Source organism: Sus scrofa, chromosome 1, assembly GCF_000003025.6.
Source record: "Sus scrofa isolate TJ Tabasco breed Duroc chromosome 1, Sscrofa11.1, whole genome shotgun sequence".
NCBI lineage: Eukaryota > Metazoa > Chordata > Mammalia > Artiodactyla > Suidae > Sus > Sus scrofa.
Window position 1 is genome coordinate 163959721 of NC_010443.5, and position 17097 is coordinate 163976817.

At 49.3% G+C, this 17097-nt stretch overlaps 1 protein-coding gene across 16 annotated transcripts in view; it reads right to left on the reverse strand.

Annotated features, from left to right (window-relative positions):
• The window catches only part of MEGF11 (multiple EGF like domains 11), a 380511-nt gene that overhangs the window by 64792 nt on the left and 298622 nt on the right, over window positions 1-17097 (reverse strand). For all 16 annotated transcript variants that reach the window (XR_002346342.1, XR_002346341.1, XM_021100245.1 and 13 more), the window contains exons 6-8: window positions 13097-13343; window positions 11706-11826; window positions 4256-4392 (exon numbers count right to left, since the gene is read on the reverse strand). Coding sequence is in view for 14 of the 16 variants with exons in the window: in XM_021100245.1 (XP_020955904.1) it covers window positions 4256-4392; window positions 11706-11826; window positions 13097-13343 (505 nt within the window). In the remaining 2 variants the exon portion in view is untranslated. The remainder of the gene's footprint in view (window positions 1-4255; window positions 4393-11705; window positions 11827-13096; window positions 13344-17097) is intronic.

Below are 17097 nucleotides of genomic sequence, written 5' to 3' on the forward strand. Positions count from 1 at the left end.
GCGCCACGATGGGAACTCCACTTAGCTCTATTTAAACTAAAGATGCAACTCATAATGGGTAGCATCTGAGACTTGATGAAACGGGTAATTTTTTTTGGCTATACCCGCAGCATGTGGAAATTCCTGGGACAGTGACCAAACTCCCACCACAGCTGTAACCAGAGCCACAGTGCCAGATCCTTAACCTGCTGAGCCATGAGGGAACTCTGAATGGGGTGATTTTATTTCTACTCATTATCTCCGTTTTTTGAGTCTTTGGAGCACATGTATGGCCTCTCTTTGTCATGCTGGGAGATGAGACTCCTCCCCCATGTGGCATTTCCCCATGAGTACAAGAAGCATCCTCCTTCATCACACTGGAGAATCCCCCACGAGAGGGGCTATTTCCTCTTCCTTGGACTTAGGGGGTCTCCTTGAAGTGGGGGCTGAGCCTCTCCCATCAGCCAGTGAGACCCAAAAAGAGGAGGACCAGGCCCCATTGTGTCCTGCCTCTGCTCCGGCCTGGTACTCGGAGCTCCCAGCATAATGATAATTATTCAACTCAAGAAGTGACAGTCATTGGTTGTGGGTCTTCTGTGGGTGGGTGTAACCCCCGCTGCTGACTGCCTGGCTTCCTGGATGTGCCTAATAGTCATCACCCAGCCCAGGGCTATTTCCTAGGGGGTGTGAATTCACTGGCAACAAATCAAGGGGTAAACCTGGGACATACAAGATTAAAGAATTGGGTGAGGGAGTTTCTGTTGTGGCTCAGTAGTTAACGAACCCGATTAGTATCCATGAGGACACGGGTTCGATACCTGGCCTCGCTCAGTGGGTTAAGGATCTGGTGTTGCTGTAAGCTGCAGTGCAGGTTGCAGAAGTGGCTTAGATCCCACGCTGCTGTGGCTGTGGTGTAGGCCAGGAGCTACAGCTCTGATTTGACCCCTAGCCTGGGATCCTCCATATGCTGTGGGTACAGCCCTAAAAAGACCAAAAAGAAAAAAAAAGAGTTGTGTGACCCTTGTGTCCCAGAGACAAACAGACAAGTAGAAATGGCCTACGGACTCTAAGGTTTTGGATTATCTGTATTCCTATCCTGGTTAAAGGTGCGGAGAATGGGGAACTGACCTTCCAGCACTGACATCTGCTTCTTCAGCACAAAATGGGATAATAATAATTAAACCTTAGCAGGTATTTGAGGATCAAGTGAGATAATGTGTATACACATTTCGAAAGGTGCCCCGAGCACAGTAAGGGCTCTGTAAAAATGTTAGTCCTTATTATTAGTCTCATTAATACTGTTTTCTATAGTTCTCCTGACAGGGCCCTTCTGGATCAAAGGGAAGACTTCCAAAATGTTAACAACAGAGTAGACTTAAGGAGCCATGGGTGTTTTCATGGTTATGTTTTCTCATTTTCAGGTTCTCTGTGGGTCTTTCACAATAGTCTGCGAGAAGGGGCACAATACAAGAGGTTCAAAAAAATACAGCCTTAGCTTCTTTATTAGATCTTGCAGAGTCCGGAGTTGGAACCTGTGTTTTCCACCACACACCCAGCTCCTCTTCTTGCAAATCTTGCTGCATTTTAGCCAGTCGGAGGCTTCAGGAAGGGAAAGAATGGAAAAGAAGGGGGAGAGGAAAGAGAGAAAGGGATGTGTGGGGAAGGAACGGAAGGCAGAAGACAGGAAGGACAGTGGAGGAGGGAGAGAAACTGAGGCAGGAGGAGGACACAGCGCCTGGAAAAGCTGGACCATCGCCATCTGAATGGCCAGCCCCTGTTTGGCCTCAGGATGGATTTCCCCAGAAGTCACTCAGATGGCCTCTCCTGGATGCCTCAGCCATCAGGGGAAGAGACCCAAGCCTGGAGACATCTGACTCCTCCCTTTTCCTGGAACTTCCCTGCTCCCTCCCATCCAGCAGGACTGGGCAGAGCCCTGGACAGGGAGCTCCCTCTGAAGGGCACGTCCCTGCCCTGTCATATTTACAAAGTGACTGATGCCAGAGCCCCAGAAAAAGAATCTGGAAATGAAATATTGACAACCTAATCTATTTACATAATCAGCCTCTCTTTTTTTTTCCTACCCACAATTTAAACAACTTATTTATTTAGAGATCAAGCAACGACTGCTAATGAATTTTACACAAAGCACACTAATAACGGGGCCTGTGGAACAGAAGGGTAATCACAGCAGGAATTAGTTTTCTACTTAAACATCCTTCCTTTGCAACATATCAATCTAATGTGTCCGATATCACCATTAACAACCAGATACATTGCTCAATTAAATTACAAAATGAGCTGCAAAACCCTCGTTACGTTTCATGTTTAATTTGCACTGGATTCTGCCTATCCGGGGAGGCCTGCGTTATTACACCCACTCAACTTTAATATGCTCGCCATGATGTGGGGTGGGTTCATGCAGCTGTCACCTACAAAATTAATGGAGGCAATTTTTACAAAATATTAAATACCAAGAAGCCCGTTTGGAGGGGGAACCCAAATGCTACCAGGCCCTTCTATTGAATTCTTCTTCTGCAGTTGATTGGCAAAGCTTGCCGGAAGACCCTGAGGCTTTTGGGGTTTCTCTCTGCCTCAGGTTCATGGGCTGGGCCCCAACAAGAGGCATTAAGGGTTTTTTTAGGAGTTTTTTTCCATTTGGTACATCTTGGCGTTGGAAACGGAGCATACCAGTGAGGGAAGCTCTGCTGGTATGGAGTCAAGTCAGTTGGAGCCCTGGGCTCGCTTGTCTCCAACCATGAATGGGCTGTATTATCTCTCATGTGGAAGTGGCTGGAAACAAAAGGGTCCTGTTCTGGTTCCCAGGTTTCTGGCTCCTGTCCTGCTGGCTCGTCTTGATCATTTCCTTACAGGGGAAGGTGATGAGGACAGAAAAGTGGTCTTAGTGCTTTGGTTCTGCCTCCCTTCCGCTAGAGATCTGGTCCCCAACAGAGGCCAGGGAGGGATGGATCCCAGATCCACATGCCACATTCTATGCCTTGAATGCTTGTAGAGATGGACACAGACTCACAAAGAGATCAAATATAGCTTCAAAGATTTCAGGTGAGGGGTAAGCTAGCCTGAGGCTAAAGTCTCTTTCCTGGACATCACTAAGGATTTGGGGCTGACTCCAGTGAGAGATGGAGGAGCCCAATAATGTCAGTCAGAGCCAGAAGGACTCGCTGGTTCACCCGGCCCTGATCCCTGCTTCCTGATGTTACCTGGACTGGTACCCCCAGGGCAGAGTAACAAAATCCAGGCCAGAGATAAAGCATCGATCCCACAGAACCAGGCAAAATTGTGAGAGCTTCCTCTCTACTGCTCATATCTCTGCTCAGAGAGACACAAGAGGCTGAAAATGACAGGGAGGAGACCCTCCCGGGTTCTGTAGGAAAGGTCCTCCTCCAGATCTGAATCCACGCACCATCAAACCCCTGGATGTCATTTTTCCTTCTTCCAGAATCCCTGCTCTATCAGCATGGAATCCTGTTTCTTACCATGGCAAGTGTGCACATCCCCTCTGCTCTGTGTTTTGTGGGTTATCCCCTCTTCAAGGCTGGTTTGATTCCAGGAAAATGGAGCCCTTGTTCAGTCTGCTCTCAGGCCACAGGCCTTCAGAGGATGCAAACCGATGTCAGTATCCTTTTGGCAGAACTCACATCAGGAATAAATAGTCCACTCCTTCTGTTTGTTTGATAAAAACCCACTTCTAAAAGAAATTGTGTAAAATGTATGAACTGAGTTTGCACGCTCAGCTTTTTGGGATTATTGGTGCCACCGTGTCCCTTCAGGAGGGCAGAAATTAGAGAGTGGTGGTAGGTATCCATCTCCTTCCCCAGGTGAGCCAATGCAAGTTCAGGGCTTGGGTCCCTGGGCTGGGGGAGGGGAACCCTCAGCAGGCCAAGGGCCAGGAAGGATGGGTTGGAAAGAGGACTCAGAATGCTTTCAGAGAAAGGAATGGGAGAGCTGGCAGAAGAAGGCTGCGGGCAGGTAAATCTGACCTGTTCTATGCAAGGCTGCTGTGCAAATGAGTAATGTGAACAGCAAGGGCAAGAGTTAAGAGCATCCTCGGAAGTTCCTGCTGTGGTGCAATGGGATTGGCGGCGTCTTGGGAGTGCTGGGACCCAGGTTGGATCCCCAGCCTGGCACAGTGGGTTAAGGATCTGGCATTGCAAAACAGCTGTGGCTTAGATTGCAACTGCGGCTTGGATATGATCCCTGGCCTAATTGGATCCCTGATGGGGCAGACAAAAAAGGGCAAAAAAAAGAGCATCCTTACCTGTCCCCCATGTATCCAGCCATGCAGTGGCACTGCCCGGTCACATGGTCACACTGCCCTCCGTGGTGGCAAGGACAGTCCTGGCTGCAATTCTGGCCAAACGTCCCTGGTGGGCAGGGCTGGGCACACACTGCTCCCTGAAACACAGGAGGGAAGACATGCAGAGTTGAAGCTCCTGAGATGCAATCCTGGGACCATGCTCTCCAGGAAATAGCACACCTGCTACGGATCAAGGGGACCCCCCCCCCACCGCCCCACTCGGTGGGACCTTCTCCCCAACCACAGAAGCATAGAAAGTTGGACACCATGGCTCCAAAGCCCCATTTTAGAGATGGGGAGACTGAGGCCATTTCTTCTCATCCAGTTATTCAGCACACGCTTATTGAGTGCCTGTGGTACCCTGAGCCCTGTGTTAGACACTAGAGATACAAAAACACATGTAAGACTTGATTCCTGTCCTCCCAGTCAGTCTACTGGAGAGACAAACCAAAAACAAGATAACTCAAGTTCAAGGTGCTAGGTGCCCTCACTCTGGCACATGATAAAGTGCTGAGGCAACACAAAGCAGAGACGTGATCAAACATGGTGCTCTGGAGTTCCTGTCGTGGTTCAGTAGTTAGCGAATCCGACTAGGAACATGAGGTTGCAGGTTCGATCCCTGGCGTTGCTCAGTGGGTTAAGGATCCAGGGTTGCTGTGGCTCTGGTGTAGGCCAGCGGCTACAGCTCCAATGAGACCCCTAGCCTGGGGACCTCCATAGGCCACGGGAGCAGCCCTAGAATAGGCAAAAAGACAAAAACAAAACAAAACAAAACATAGTGCTCTGGAAACACGCATTTCTCTCTACTTCTTTCCCAAACCCAGCTAAGGGAGGAAAGGTATAAACCTACAAGGACGAAAGGAAGGGGAGAGGGGACCACAGAGGACAAGAGATATCACGTGGTAGAAGATGGATTGGCAGATAGAGGAGCAGTAAGTGCCAAGGTTTCTGCTTTCTCAGCAATGCCGAGTGCCTGCAAGGGAGCGTGGGAAGACAAAGCTCAGAAAGGCTCAGGCATCAGGAGCCACTCAAGGCCAAGGTGCAGGTGTGATGAAACAGGAGGACTCTTTGAAAGTTTCTAAAAGAGGGAATTAGACCCCAGATTTTTACCCTCATTGCAAATAGCCAAGTGCTCTGCCAAGATCAGCAGCTTACTTTTAGGGAGGTTGATCCACACAGGCTTTGGATGCAGGGATACCAAGCACGCTTGGAAGGGGAGCCATGAGAGATGGGGAGCCAGTGGACCTCTGCTGACTTAATCATCAGACTCTCTGCTTTCTTCCCCTGCTCAGTTCCTGGGATATTAGTGACCAGACTCTACTCTCTCTGGCAGAGTTCTGGAGGATTCCTTTCCAGGGACACTGAGAGCTCAAGAGAAAAGACCTGCAGACACTGATATTTGAGGGTCCCATCAATCAAGAAGCCTGGTCTCTCCCTTGCCTCCAGGCTTTTTTTTTTTTTTTTTTTTTTTGCTTTTTAGGGCCATGCTCGCAGCATGTGAAAGTTCCCAGGTTAGGGGTCCAATTGGAGCTGCAGCTGCTGGCTTGGACCATAGCCACTCAGGATCTGAACCATGTCTGCAACCTGCACCACAGCTTGTGGCGATGCTGGATCCTTAACCCACTGAGCGAGGCCAGGGATCACTCATGGTTACTGGTCAGATTTGTTTCTGCTGCACCACAATGGAAATCTTTCCCCAGGCTTCAACCAGCTTTTGCAAGGATTACGGTAAAACATGAACACACTGCCAAGGATCACTAGATATATGAAATGAGGCTCTAACAAGTTGGGAGATGGTGTAAAGCATGTCATGCAGAAATACGGAGGGAGGAGTTCCCGCTGTGGCAGAGCAGGTTAAGGAGAGGGTTTTGCCACAGCTGTAGCTGCAGCTAGGATTCCAAGCCTGGACTGGGAACTTTCTTACCAAGGCGGCTGAAAAATATTTAAAAAAATTTTAATGCTAGAAGATACAGGTAAAAGATTTGCACATGGTTGCCTTTCAGGAGCGAGGTTTGTATGGAGGGCAGAAGATTATTTTCCTCTCCCTCCATTTGTAGCCTTGTAACATTAGATATACGTATATTTATTTATTTATTTACTTATTGGCTGCACCTGTGGCATAAAGAAGTTCCCAGGCCAGGGATCAAACCCAAGCCACAGAAATGTCAACACCATGTTCTTAACCGCTAGGCCACCAGGGACCTTCACTATGAATAATTTTTAAATTATCCATATGAATGTAGGTCTTTATCAAACAGAAATCTGAACCTGCTCTTTTCTCCTGCTGCCCTTCCAGCCTCTCCCACTCCAGAGATGGTCATTTTTTCCTATGCAGATCAAGGATTCTCCCACAATTAATTAATCAATTAGTTCAACACACAATTATTAAGCATCAATAATTGCTAACCCCGAGGAAGCTAGTTTAGTCTGGAAAATCCTGCTGACCAGAGTCATCTATCAATATCATCCAATTTACCTGTAATGAATTAAGTGAGAGGCTTTTTAGCGCAGATTTCTCCTCTACACACAAGTCAGACAGTGTCAGGCTGAGAGGGGGACAGGGATGAAGGACTGAGCAGAAAAGGGGCAGCAGCCCGGGGGGGGGGGTAGATGTAAGTGGGGGAAAGGGCAGGGAAAAGTTACTCAGATGAGGAGAGGTCCCTCTTCTTCCTGGAGGTGGAGGACTACCCGGGCCTGCCTTTCTCACTGCACCCCACAAGCTGTGGGGATCCTTCAGGGAAGAGAGGAGTCTTCCTGGCCACCATCTGAGTCAGTGCTCTGCAGTCCTGGGCTGGATAAGGACACTCTGACGCTGAGAAAATATTTTGAGCATCCTGGGGCTGTGCTTATACCTTCTACCCCCTCATCACAGAGCACTGTGGGGCACTCCTGTCTCTCTCTCTCTCTCTCTCTCTCTCTCTCACACACACACACACACACCACACACACAATCCCTATCCATCCCGATAGGCTGCAGACTCTTTTTCTCCAGAGTTTCTGAGACATGACCAGGGCCCCTGAAGAGGCCAATAGGATAGTTTGCTTCATTTCCTGGGGAAAGCAAGCATTCTTGAGACTTTTTGGACAGGTAGGCGAGCACTTCTTTTAGCCCCCGCTCAGAATTCCCCAACTGCAGCACCCTAGGTCCCTGAATCCCTAGGTCTCTCCCAGGGTTGGAGCCCCTGAGCTCGCAGGGGGCCTGAAAGAATCTGCTGCCTTGGAAGGGCTGCTACCTGCTGTGGTGGGAAGAACTCTGGACTCAAAGTCAGGATTTGGGCTCAAACTCCATCTCTACCTCCTCCCAGGTGGCTGAGCTAGGACAAGTCACGTGATCCTTCTGAGCCTCACGTTCTCATCTGTACAATGGGAGAGGGAACCCCCAGGCTCCCAGACGGTTATAAAGCTTCAGTGAGATTAGAGATGTGATGGAGCCTAGTCCAGCGCCTTAAAAAGCGGGCCCTTCATTAATATTAGTCCCGCCCCATTGGACCACCTGATGAGGTGCAGGTAGCAGGAGCCCAGTATCGCCTGGGACAGGGAGGCTTTGGGGAGGAGCACATAATTAATCAGCTACTGCTGGCTGGAAGAACAGCTTTGGGGGGAGAGGCTGGGGGAGAGAACAGGCAGGAAGTACCAGCTTGAGAAGGCTGTGGTCTCACGGTTTACTTTCCTGCTATTAGGAGCTGAATATACCAGCTTCGTATACCCTAACCCTCAGACCCTAAATGTGACTGTGGCTGGAGACAGGGCTTTTATAGGGGCAATGAAGTTACAATGAGGTCATTAGGGTGGGTCCTAATCTGTTATGACCCATGTCCTCATTGGACATTAGGACACAGACAGGTGCAGAGGGAAGGCCACGTGAAGATTCATGTACAAGCCAGGGAGTAAAGCCTCAGAAGGAACCAACCCTGCCAACCCTTGATCTCAGACTCTGGCCTCCAGAACTGTGAGACATCTCTGTTGTTGAAGCCAGCCAGTCTGTGCTTTGTTATGACAGCCCTGACACACCGGCCTTAGGGTTGACCAAGGGTGCGTCTCCACTTGCAGTGAGATCTTGGGCTCTGAGACATCTAGAAGGTTGGCGATGGAGTGAAGCAAGGGTCCTGCTCCTCTCGAGACTGGTGAGACCAAATGGTTTTGTCAAAATCTAGAAACTGGCTGCCCTTAAAAAGGACCGTGGCTAAATGGAGCATTGGGGGGGGGGGCAAGATGGTGAAGGACTCAAGGTTATGCCAACAAGACAATTGGCCTCTCCAAGCATCAGCCATGACCGCTGTCCCAGGAGACACGGAAGTGCTGAGTGGACAGTGAACAGTGGTTGGTGTGAGTGCTGTGGAAATGATCCAAGTCACAGGCCAGGCTTGGGGCTCCTTGGAGAATCCTTCCCAAACCTGAGCTTCTAGAACTCTACAGCCTCAGCTCCAAATACCTCTCTTTGTTCCTCCGTGATGATTATTTCTATTTCTCAGCTCTTCAGGCCTGCTTTTTCCTGTGTGTGTGGTGTGTGTGCCCGCGCGCGTGCGCATGTGTCCTGCTTCTGCCATCAGACTGTGAACTTTTAAGGGGGTTGATCACATATCTTCCTTTCTCTGTCTGTGGTACCCACTCTCATCAAACTACTCACTACTGGTTTCCCTCCTCTGCAAGGTCTCAGAGCCCAGAAAAAGAGATGGCACAATCCCCCAGGCTCTTTGCAAAGGCCCTCTGGGGATGGGCTCACCCCAGCTGGGCAAGTGTCATGTCCTGCGGGCATACGCTTGATTCTAGATGCCCAGTGTTTTCCAAGGAGGGGCCCGGAGGGCCAGAGTTCCTGGTGGGTACTCTCCAGCTCTGCATAAAGCCTTGGTTCTTTGGGGGCCTGCCCTGTGTGAGTGAGCAGTCGGACTCTTGAGATCTCTGAGTGTGGCTAAAGCCACCTGGGGCCAACAGGAAAGTGAGGCAATGGAGGATGATGAAGAGAGGACTCTTCCCTCTCCACCCTCCCCTTGGCCCCAGCCCTTTCCCTGGGAGGGGCCTCAGGCCTGAACCGCAGCCTCGTTACACTGTGACTCTGCATGCACGAGGGTATTAATAATTCATATGAATCTGCAAGTTAAGAGCTAGGTCAAAAATAGAAATGCAATTGTCTACAATAAAATTAAAAATATAAAGTCCCCAAATCCAAAGGCTTCTACTGACAGAGTTTCTTGTCATCTGGAAGAACAAACCTCTCACTGTGTTGGGAGAAAAAATTCTCTGTGTGTGTTGGCTTCCTTCCCTCCCTTCTTCCATCACCAGCCTTCGTCAGTCTCTCTAGAGAGGCCTTCACAGGTACAGGGCCTGCCTGTGGCCCATTCTCCCACTACCTCATCCTGATCTGCCTCACTGTCTGCTGCTGGGTCTCTGAGGACCCAGCCCATGAGTGATGGAGTACCGGAGACAGGCTGGAGATGAGAGGGCCTTTCCAGAGAGTGGCCCAGGGTAGGAGAGATGGGCAGGCATGGGAGAGGTGGCAGCAGCCCCTTTACCCTCCTCAGAAGAGACAGACAGAGACAGACAGACACCAAGAACTGGGACTGAAGAGTCAGGAAATCTGGATTCCACTTCTGCCTCCCTCTTCACTAGCTGTGTGGCCCTGGCCAGATCAATTAGCCTCTCTGGGTCTCAGCTTCCTCATCTGAGAAAGGAAGGTATTGATAGACCAGTGGTGTTCAAACCTCTTAAAGCTGTTTTTAGGTGATATCTTACCTAGAATCTCTAAGCAGATTAAAATGGAGAAGTGGGTGTGTGGGAACCAGAGCCCCAGTTATAAGGCTACTCATCCCCACTCTCATCTCTAAGAAACCTTTCTGTCAAACACAGAAGGAAATCCTATGATCTCAATTGATTACTTCCAAATGCAGCCCTTCAGACAGAGTTGGCTGCCTCAGAATCATCTGGGGAGCTTATTAAAGAGAGAGATCCCCAGGTCTCAGAAGGTCTATGATGGAACCTGGGAGTCTGTATTTAACCCCACCCCCACCCCCCGAGACTCTGGTGCACAGCCAGGTTTGGATGCTGCTGGACCAGATGATCCCCCAGGTCCTTTCCTGCTCTAAAAAATTATGGCAAGTCTGTTCCTGCGTCATCCCTCCTGCTGCCCCCTATGACCTCATGGTCCCCAGCCTCCAGAAACATCCTCCTCTTGTTCAGTAGCCCTGTCCTTTTAGCTTTGCGAAGCCTCAGGCCTCAGGGGGAGGCAGCCGGCTGTGTAACAGAGCTTCTGCTGAAATGGGAAAGTCAGCCTTAGTGAGTCACTGCTTCTGAGGAGCTTGGGATGGCAGAGGATAGGGACACAGACAGGGGTCGGGGGAGAGTGCTGGCCAAAAGGATGCTGTGGCTTGTCTATGCATCCAGGGACTTTTATACAAAGCAAGCTACCATACAGCACCTCGGGGCTTGCAAGTTCCCTTGGAAGTGCCCTGTATCACCTGAACCTTCTGCCGAGCAGGCTGCTGTGAAAAGCGGGCCTGACTGTTTTTATGCCAGTTTGCAGATGGGAAAGCAGGGGCTAGAATAGCCAGGGCTTTTTTTCCAAGTTTAACATTGGATGGAAGACCTGACTTGAGGTGCGTGAGGTTATACATCCCATCCTCCTTTCCCACAATGGTGGTTCCCAGACAGGAGACCTGGACTGGTGGAGGCCGCGAGGCAGAATCACCTGGAGCACTTGCTAAAATACAGATTCACGGGCCCACAGAATCAGAATACGTCTCTGTGTGTGAGTGTAGGGGTGGGAGGATGGGAATCTGGAGTTCTATAAATGCGGGTGATCAATACCCTGCTCTCCCCCAACCCTGCACCCCCGCCCCCCAATCCTTATACCAAGGATTTAAGGACTGAGCTAGTTTTTGAGGGGAATTCAACACCTTGGCACACAAGGGACCACAGGCTCAGGGAGGGTAAGTAATTTGCTTCAGGTCACATAGCACTTAGCAACCCCAGATTCAAAGCTGTGTCCATGGTACCACTGGAAGTGTCTAATGATGCCCATGACCATAAATAGGAGGGAAGGTAATGAGGGTAGGAAAGGAATATAGCCCTCCAGGGTGCATGTGAGCAAGGGATGCTCAGACCTCTTAAGAGCCCCACCCAAGAGTTCCCATCGTGGCGCAGTGGAAACAATCCAACTAGAAACCATGAAGTTGTGGGTTTGATCACTGGCCTTGCTCAGTGGGTTAAGCATCCAGCATTGCCATGAGTTGTGATGTAGGTCGCTGACACGGCTCGGATCTGGGTGTTGCTGTGGCTGTGGTGTAGGCCAGCAGCTGTAGCTCCGACTGGAACCCTAGCCTGGGACTCTCCACATGCCATGGGTATGGCCCTAAAAAGCAAAAAATAAATAAAAAAAAATAGCGCCCCCCCCCCCCGATCCTGTAGAACCACCTACCGTCCAGCCTGGGGGACAGGCACACTCGCCCGTGATGTGGTGGCAGGTGCCTCCATTCTGGCAGGGGCAGCGCAACTCACAGTGAGCCCCGTGGCTCCCAGGCGGGCACAGCTCCTCGCAGCTGCATAGGGAAGGAGAAGTGTTAGATGCAGCAGCATTCAGATCAGGTGGCGGGGCCCCAGTGCAGCCAGCCCCGAGGCTCCTTGGAAATTAGTGAGTTCAGAGTCACTGTGAACTACATCAGGCATAAGGCGAAAGGGGGAAAGCAGGGTCAGATCCAATGAACTGGCATGTTGTGAGTTTGGACCAGTACTCATGGGAAGACTTAAGTGCTTTTAGCATAAAGGAGAGGGACAGCTAAGGAAGGCTTCCCTCCAAGGCACATATTTTACTTGAATCTTGGAGGTGAAGTTAGTTTCACTGGGAGAAGGGCAGGAAGGGCAGGCCAGGCAGAAGGAACAACATAAGCAAAGGACCTGAGATGTAGTCATGAATTCAGCCTTCGAGAGTCTGCCTAGAGTCAGAGAGAGGGAGAATCTGGGGCATGCCTCCACCCCCTTCCAGGCTCTGGAAGGCTCTCAGGTACCAGAGTGAGCTTCTCTACAGGGATTGGGCACTGCTGAGATGCAAGGGAGGATTTGCATGGGTCTTGGTCTTGGCCCTTAGTCCAATGCCTTGGCCCTGGAGCTGGCCAGACACTGGGGCAGAGGACACCTTCCATCAAGGACATATCTGGGGCCAGAGTCCTTGAGTGCCAGCTCAGGATCTAGGGCTGTTGGGAAGGCCATGGAGCCTTTGATAGGGCAGAGAGGAAAGCTCCAATCTTGCCCCTGGTGGGGGCGGGTGGCGGTGGGTGGGGGGTCTCAACTAAGCAGCCTTGGAAGGTCCCCGTCCCTGTAGCCACCCTCTCCAGGAAACTGGAGTGAGGGGCTCTTTGGGGTCTGAGGGGGGAGGTAAAAGGCACAGTAAACTCCCCATATCTCTGCCTATCTGCCCAGGGCTCTCACCCCACTGTGTCTCAAATGGCCCCCTCAAACCACATCACAGGCATGTGGGTTAATAGCAGCACATGGGTTATGGTCGGAAGAGAATTCCCAGCTAAGGTCTGGGGCCGCAGCGGGGTGGCTTCAACTGGAGTTGCGCCAGCTCCTCTGGCCATGAGAACGTCTAGCCACGGTCATCCCAGCTTGCACCTGTCACCCTGGGGCCTGCAGGGATCTGAGACCTGCGTGGACAAGGCCCAGGCATTAAGCCTCTGCAGGACTTGGGGTCAGAGCACAGGCGATTTGCCAGTCAAGGACTATCTTGAATCTCCCGGGATTTCGCCACGCTGCACCCCCCATCCCCAGCCGCTCCGTCCCGCCCCTCCAAGAGCCTGGTGCTCTACTCACTAGACTCCGGTGTAGCCAGGGGCGCAAAGGCACTCGCCGGTGCGGGGATCGCAGCTGGCACCGTGGCGGCACTGGCACTGCAGCTGGCAGCCTTTGCCGTGGGTACCCGGAGCGCAGAGCTCCTCGCAGCGCCAGCCACGGAAGCCGGCGGCGCACACGCAGGCGCCCGTGATGGGGTTGCACAGGGCCCCGTTCTGGCACTGGCACCGGTTGCTGCAATGGGGACCCCAGTGGTCGCTGTCACAGCCTGCAAGAGAAGATCGGGTCAGGGCGGAGGCATCCCCATGGACCTTCTTTGGGATGGGGGCTGGGAACAGCCTTCCCCTCTCCACATGGCTTTTCCCTGGATGGGAGGCATTTCTGGGTGGAAGTTTTGGCATTTCATAACCTCTATTGGCTCATCACCAAGCCCCCACATAATCAGACAAGGAGAGAAGCTTCTTTTCTCAAGACATCTCCCAGTCAGGGTCATTCCATTCCAAGCAAAGCACCCTCTCTTGTACTAAAACTCTGGAACCACAAGCTATTTTACCTTTGCTAAACTCTTCTTGCTTGGCTATCTCTCAGCCAGGGCCTTTCTTCTCCAGTCTGCTGGGTTGGGGTGGGGGTGGGGGGTACTCCACTTCTTCATACCTTCCCAGCCCAGCCCAGCCCCATCTCTCTATCTTTCCATCTCTTCCTGAAACATTAGTTTTCTTCCCCTCTTGCACCTCACTCTCTGTGACCCTGTCTTCTAACTCCCTGCCCCTCCTCCAGCCCCATCTCTCTGTCACCCTCCCCTCTCTCTTTCATGCCTCTTCCCTCTCAGGACTGCCTACCCCCTGGTTCCTTTATCTTCAGTTCGATTTCATTACTTTCCAAGCAGCCAACTTCAGAAGGAGCAGGAAAAAGAAATGTTTCCCTGGGAGGTGACAGACAGCCTTGAAGATCTTTCTATGTAATTAAATGTTTCAAAGAGCCACATCTGAGCCAGCTTTGCAGAAATTCACGCTCTGTGGCTGGGGAAAGGGGCTAAAAGGCGGTCCCCAGGCAGGTCACTCAGCCTGCTGCCACTTCCTAGTCTGACCCTCACCTGATGCATACAGGACACTCAACAGCAAGATCTCCTCAAACTATAGCCTCATTCACTGGAGGAGGGGTGGGTGTGGAGTTCAGGCAAGGACAGGCATAAATAATGAAGATGTTCAATGGAAAGAAAACCGGCTTCCAGTTAAGAAATCAGGAAACACTTCCTGGAAGAGAAGGTGCCTGACGTGGGCTGTCAAAGATGTCTCACTTGTCTGACTTTGATCTGCTGTCCCAGTTTCACCACTGGAAACACCTCATTCTGAGCAATCCCTCAGGTAGGGCAAACTGGAATGGCTAGAGACCCTACTGCCTCAGGACAAAGAGATGATTAGTTGACCTTTGTGCTCTAGTGATCCTAGGGTTTAGATACTCAGAGAGGAAAGGGGGCAGGCATTCTCCACCTGGTACTACAGTGAGTGAAGCAAAAACCAAATTCAACGGTCAGAGCAATTTTGAGAAAAAAGAACAAAGCTGGGGGCATCATATTTTCTAATTTCAAATTATACTACAAAGCTATAGTAATCCAAACAGTAAAATATTGGCATAAAAAAAGACACATAGATCAGTGGAACATAGTATAGAACCCAGAAAGAAATTCACACGTATGTGGTCAATTAATTTACAATAAAGAAGCCAAGGATATATAATGGGGAAAGGACAGTCACTTCAATTAATGGTGTTGAGAAAACTGGACAGCCACATGCAAAATAATGAGCTGGACCTCTATCTTAATACCATAGGTAAATCAATGAAGTTAGAACACACCCTCACACCGTACACTAAAGTCAACCCCAAATGGATTAAAGACTTGAGTGTAGGACCTAAACCATGAAACTCCAAGAAGAAAACATAGGTAGTTGGTATTGGTCTTGGCAATGATTTTTTTTGGATTTGACACTAAACGCAAGGGCAACTAAAGCAATATAAACAAGTGAGGTTACATCAAACTAAACATCTTCTGCACACAAAGGAAACCATCAACAAAAAATGAAAAGGCAATCTACTGAATGGGAGAAAATATTTGCAAATCATGCATCTGACAAGGGGTTAATATCCGAAATAGATAACTTATACAACTAAATAGCAAAACCCCCAAACGATCTGATTAAAATATGGGCAGAGGCTCTAAATGGACATTTCTATAAAGAAGACATACAGATGACCAACATCATAATCACCAGGGAAATGCAAATTAAAACCACACTGAGCTATCACCTTATACCAGATAGAGTGGATATTCTCTAAAAGAAAAGAACTAACAAGTGTTCACAAGGATGTATAGAAAAAGGAACCTTCGTGCATTGTTGATGGGAATGTAAAGTGATGTAGCCCCTATGGAAAAGATTATGAAGGTTCTTCAAAAACATAAAAGCAGAACTATGGTACAATATAGCAATTCTACTCCTGAGTATCTCTCTGAAAGAAATGAAAACACTAACTTGAAAAGATACCCAGAGGGAGTTGCTGCCATGGCTCAGCAGAAATGAATCTGACTAGTATCCATGAGGATGCAGGTTCAATCCCTGGCCTTGCTCAGTGGGTTAAGGATCCCACATTGCCGTGAGCTGTGGTATAGGTCACAGATGCAGCTTGGATCTGGCATTGCTGTGGCTGTGCTGTAGTCCAGCAGCTGCAGTTCCAATTTGATCCCTAGCCTGGGCACTTCCATATGCTGCAAGTGCATCCCTAAAAAAATAAAAAGAAAGAGAAAAGAAAAGATACTCGCATTGCTCTGTTCACTGTAGCATTATTTACAATAGCCAAGACACAGAAGCAATCTAAATATTCATTAATGGATGAATGGATAAAGAAAACGTGTATACACAAATATACATACAATAGCATAATATTCAGTCACGAAAAGGTGGAAATCTTGCCATTTGTGACAATATGGATGGATCTTGAGGGCATTATGCTAAGTGAGATAAGTCAGACAGAGAAAGACAAATACTATATGATCTCATGTGGAGTCTAAAAAACAAACAAAGAGCAAACACATAGACACAGAGAACAGATTGGTGGTAGGGAGTGGGCAAAGGGGGCAAAGAGGGTTAAATGGGCAAACTTCCAGCTAGAAGATAAATAAGTCCAGGGGATGTAATGTACAGTATGGTAACTATAGTTAATAATTCTGTGTTATATATTCAAGAGTTGCCAAGAGAGATCTTAAAGTTCTCACCATAACAAAAATTGGACCTATGTGTCATGATATTAACTAAACTTACGGTGCTGTTTAGATGCAGATGTTGAATCATTATGTTATAAGCTGACTAATATAATGTTATATGTCAGTTATATCCCAATGAAAAATATTGGGAGTTCCCTGGTGGCCTAGTGGTTAAGGACCCAGCATTGTCACTGCTGAGGCTTGGGTTTGAATCGTGGCCTGGGAACTTCTGCATGTTGTGGGCGAGGCCAAAAACAAACAAATCAAGTTCACTTATCCTTACAACCTACATTCACACTGAAAGAGGCTCACAGGGCAGAGTGACACAGCACCCAGCAGGTTGGTGTCTCCCATATCACCCCCTCACTGAGTGGGAAGACTAGCAGAATTACCTACTGTATCCCATATTTTTTTTGTTGCCAAGCACATGTAGTTGAATTTGCCGAAGTTTAATGTTCATAGGACAGTGCTCCATTATAATAATAATAACCACCGCATTTTAAAATGTTTGCTTGTGACTTTTAAAACCCTGTGAATTAGGCTTTATTATTTCTCCACTTTACAGATGGGGAAATAAAGGATCAGAGATAAAGTGATTGTCCAAGGTTATCGTCAAGGGCAGGCCAGGTCTTCCGACTCCAGTGCTCTCTAGCACAGGTGAATGGGACACTTTCTGAATGATGACGCTGAGGAGAAAAATATAAGGGATGCCCTCGGGGACAAGGTGGCAGTTGCAAAGTACAAGGACCGGGACACTACAGAGACT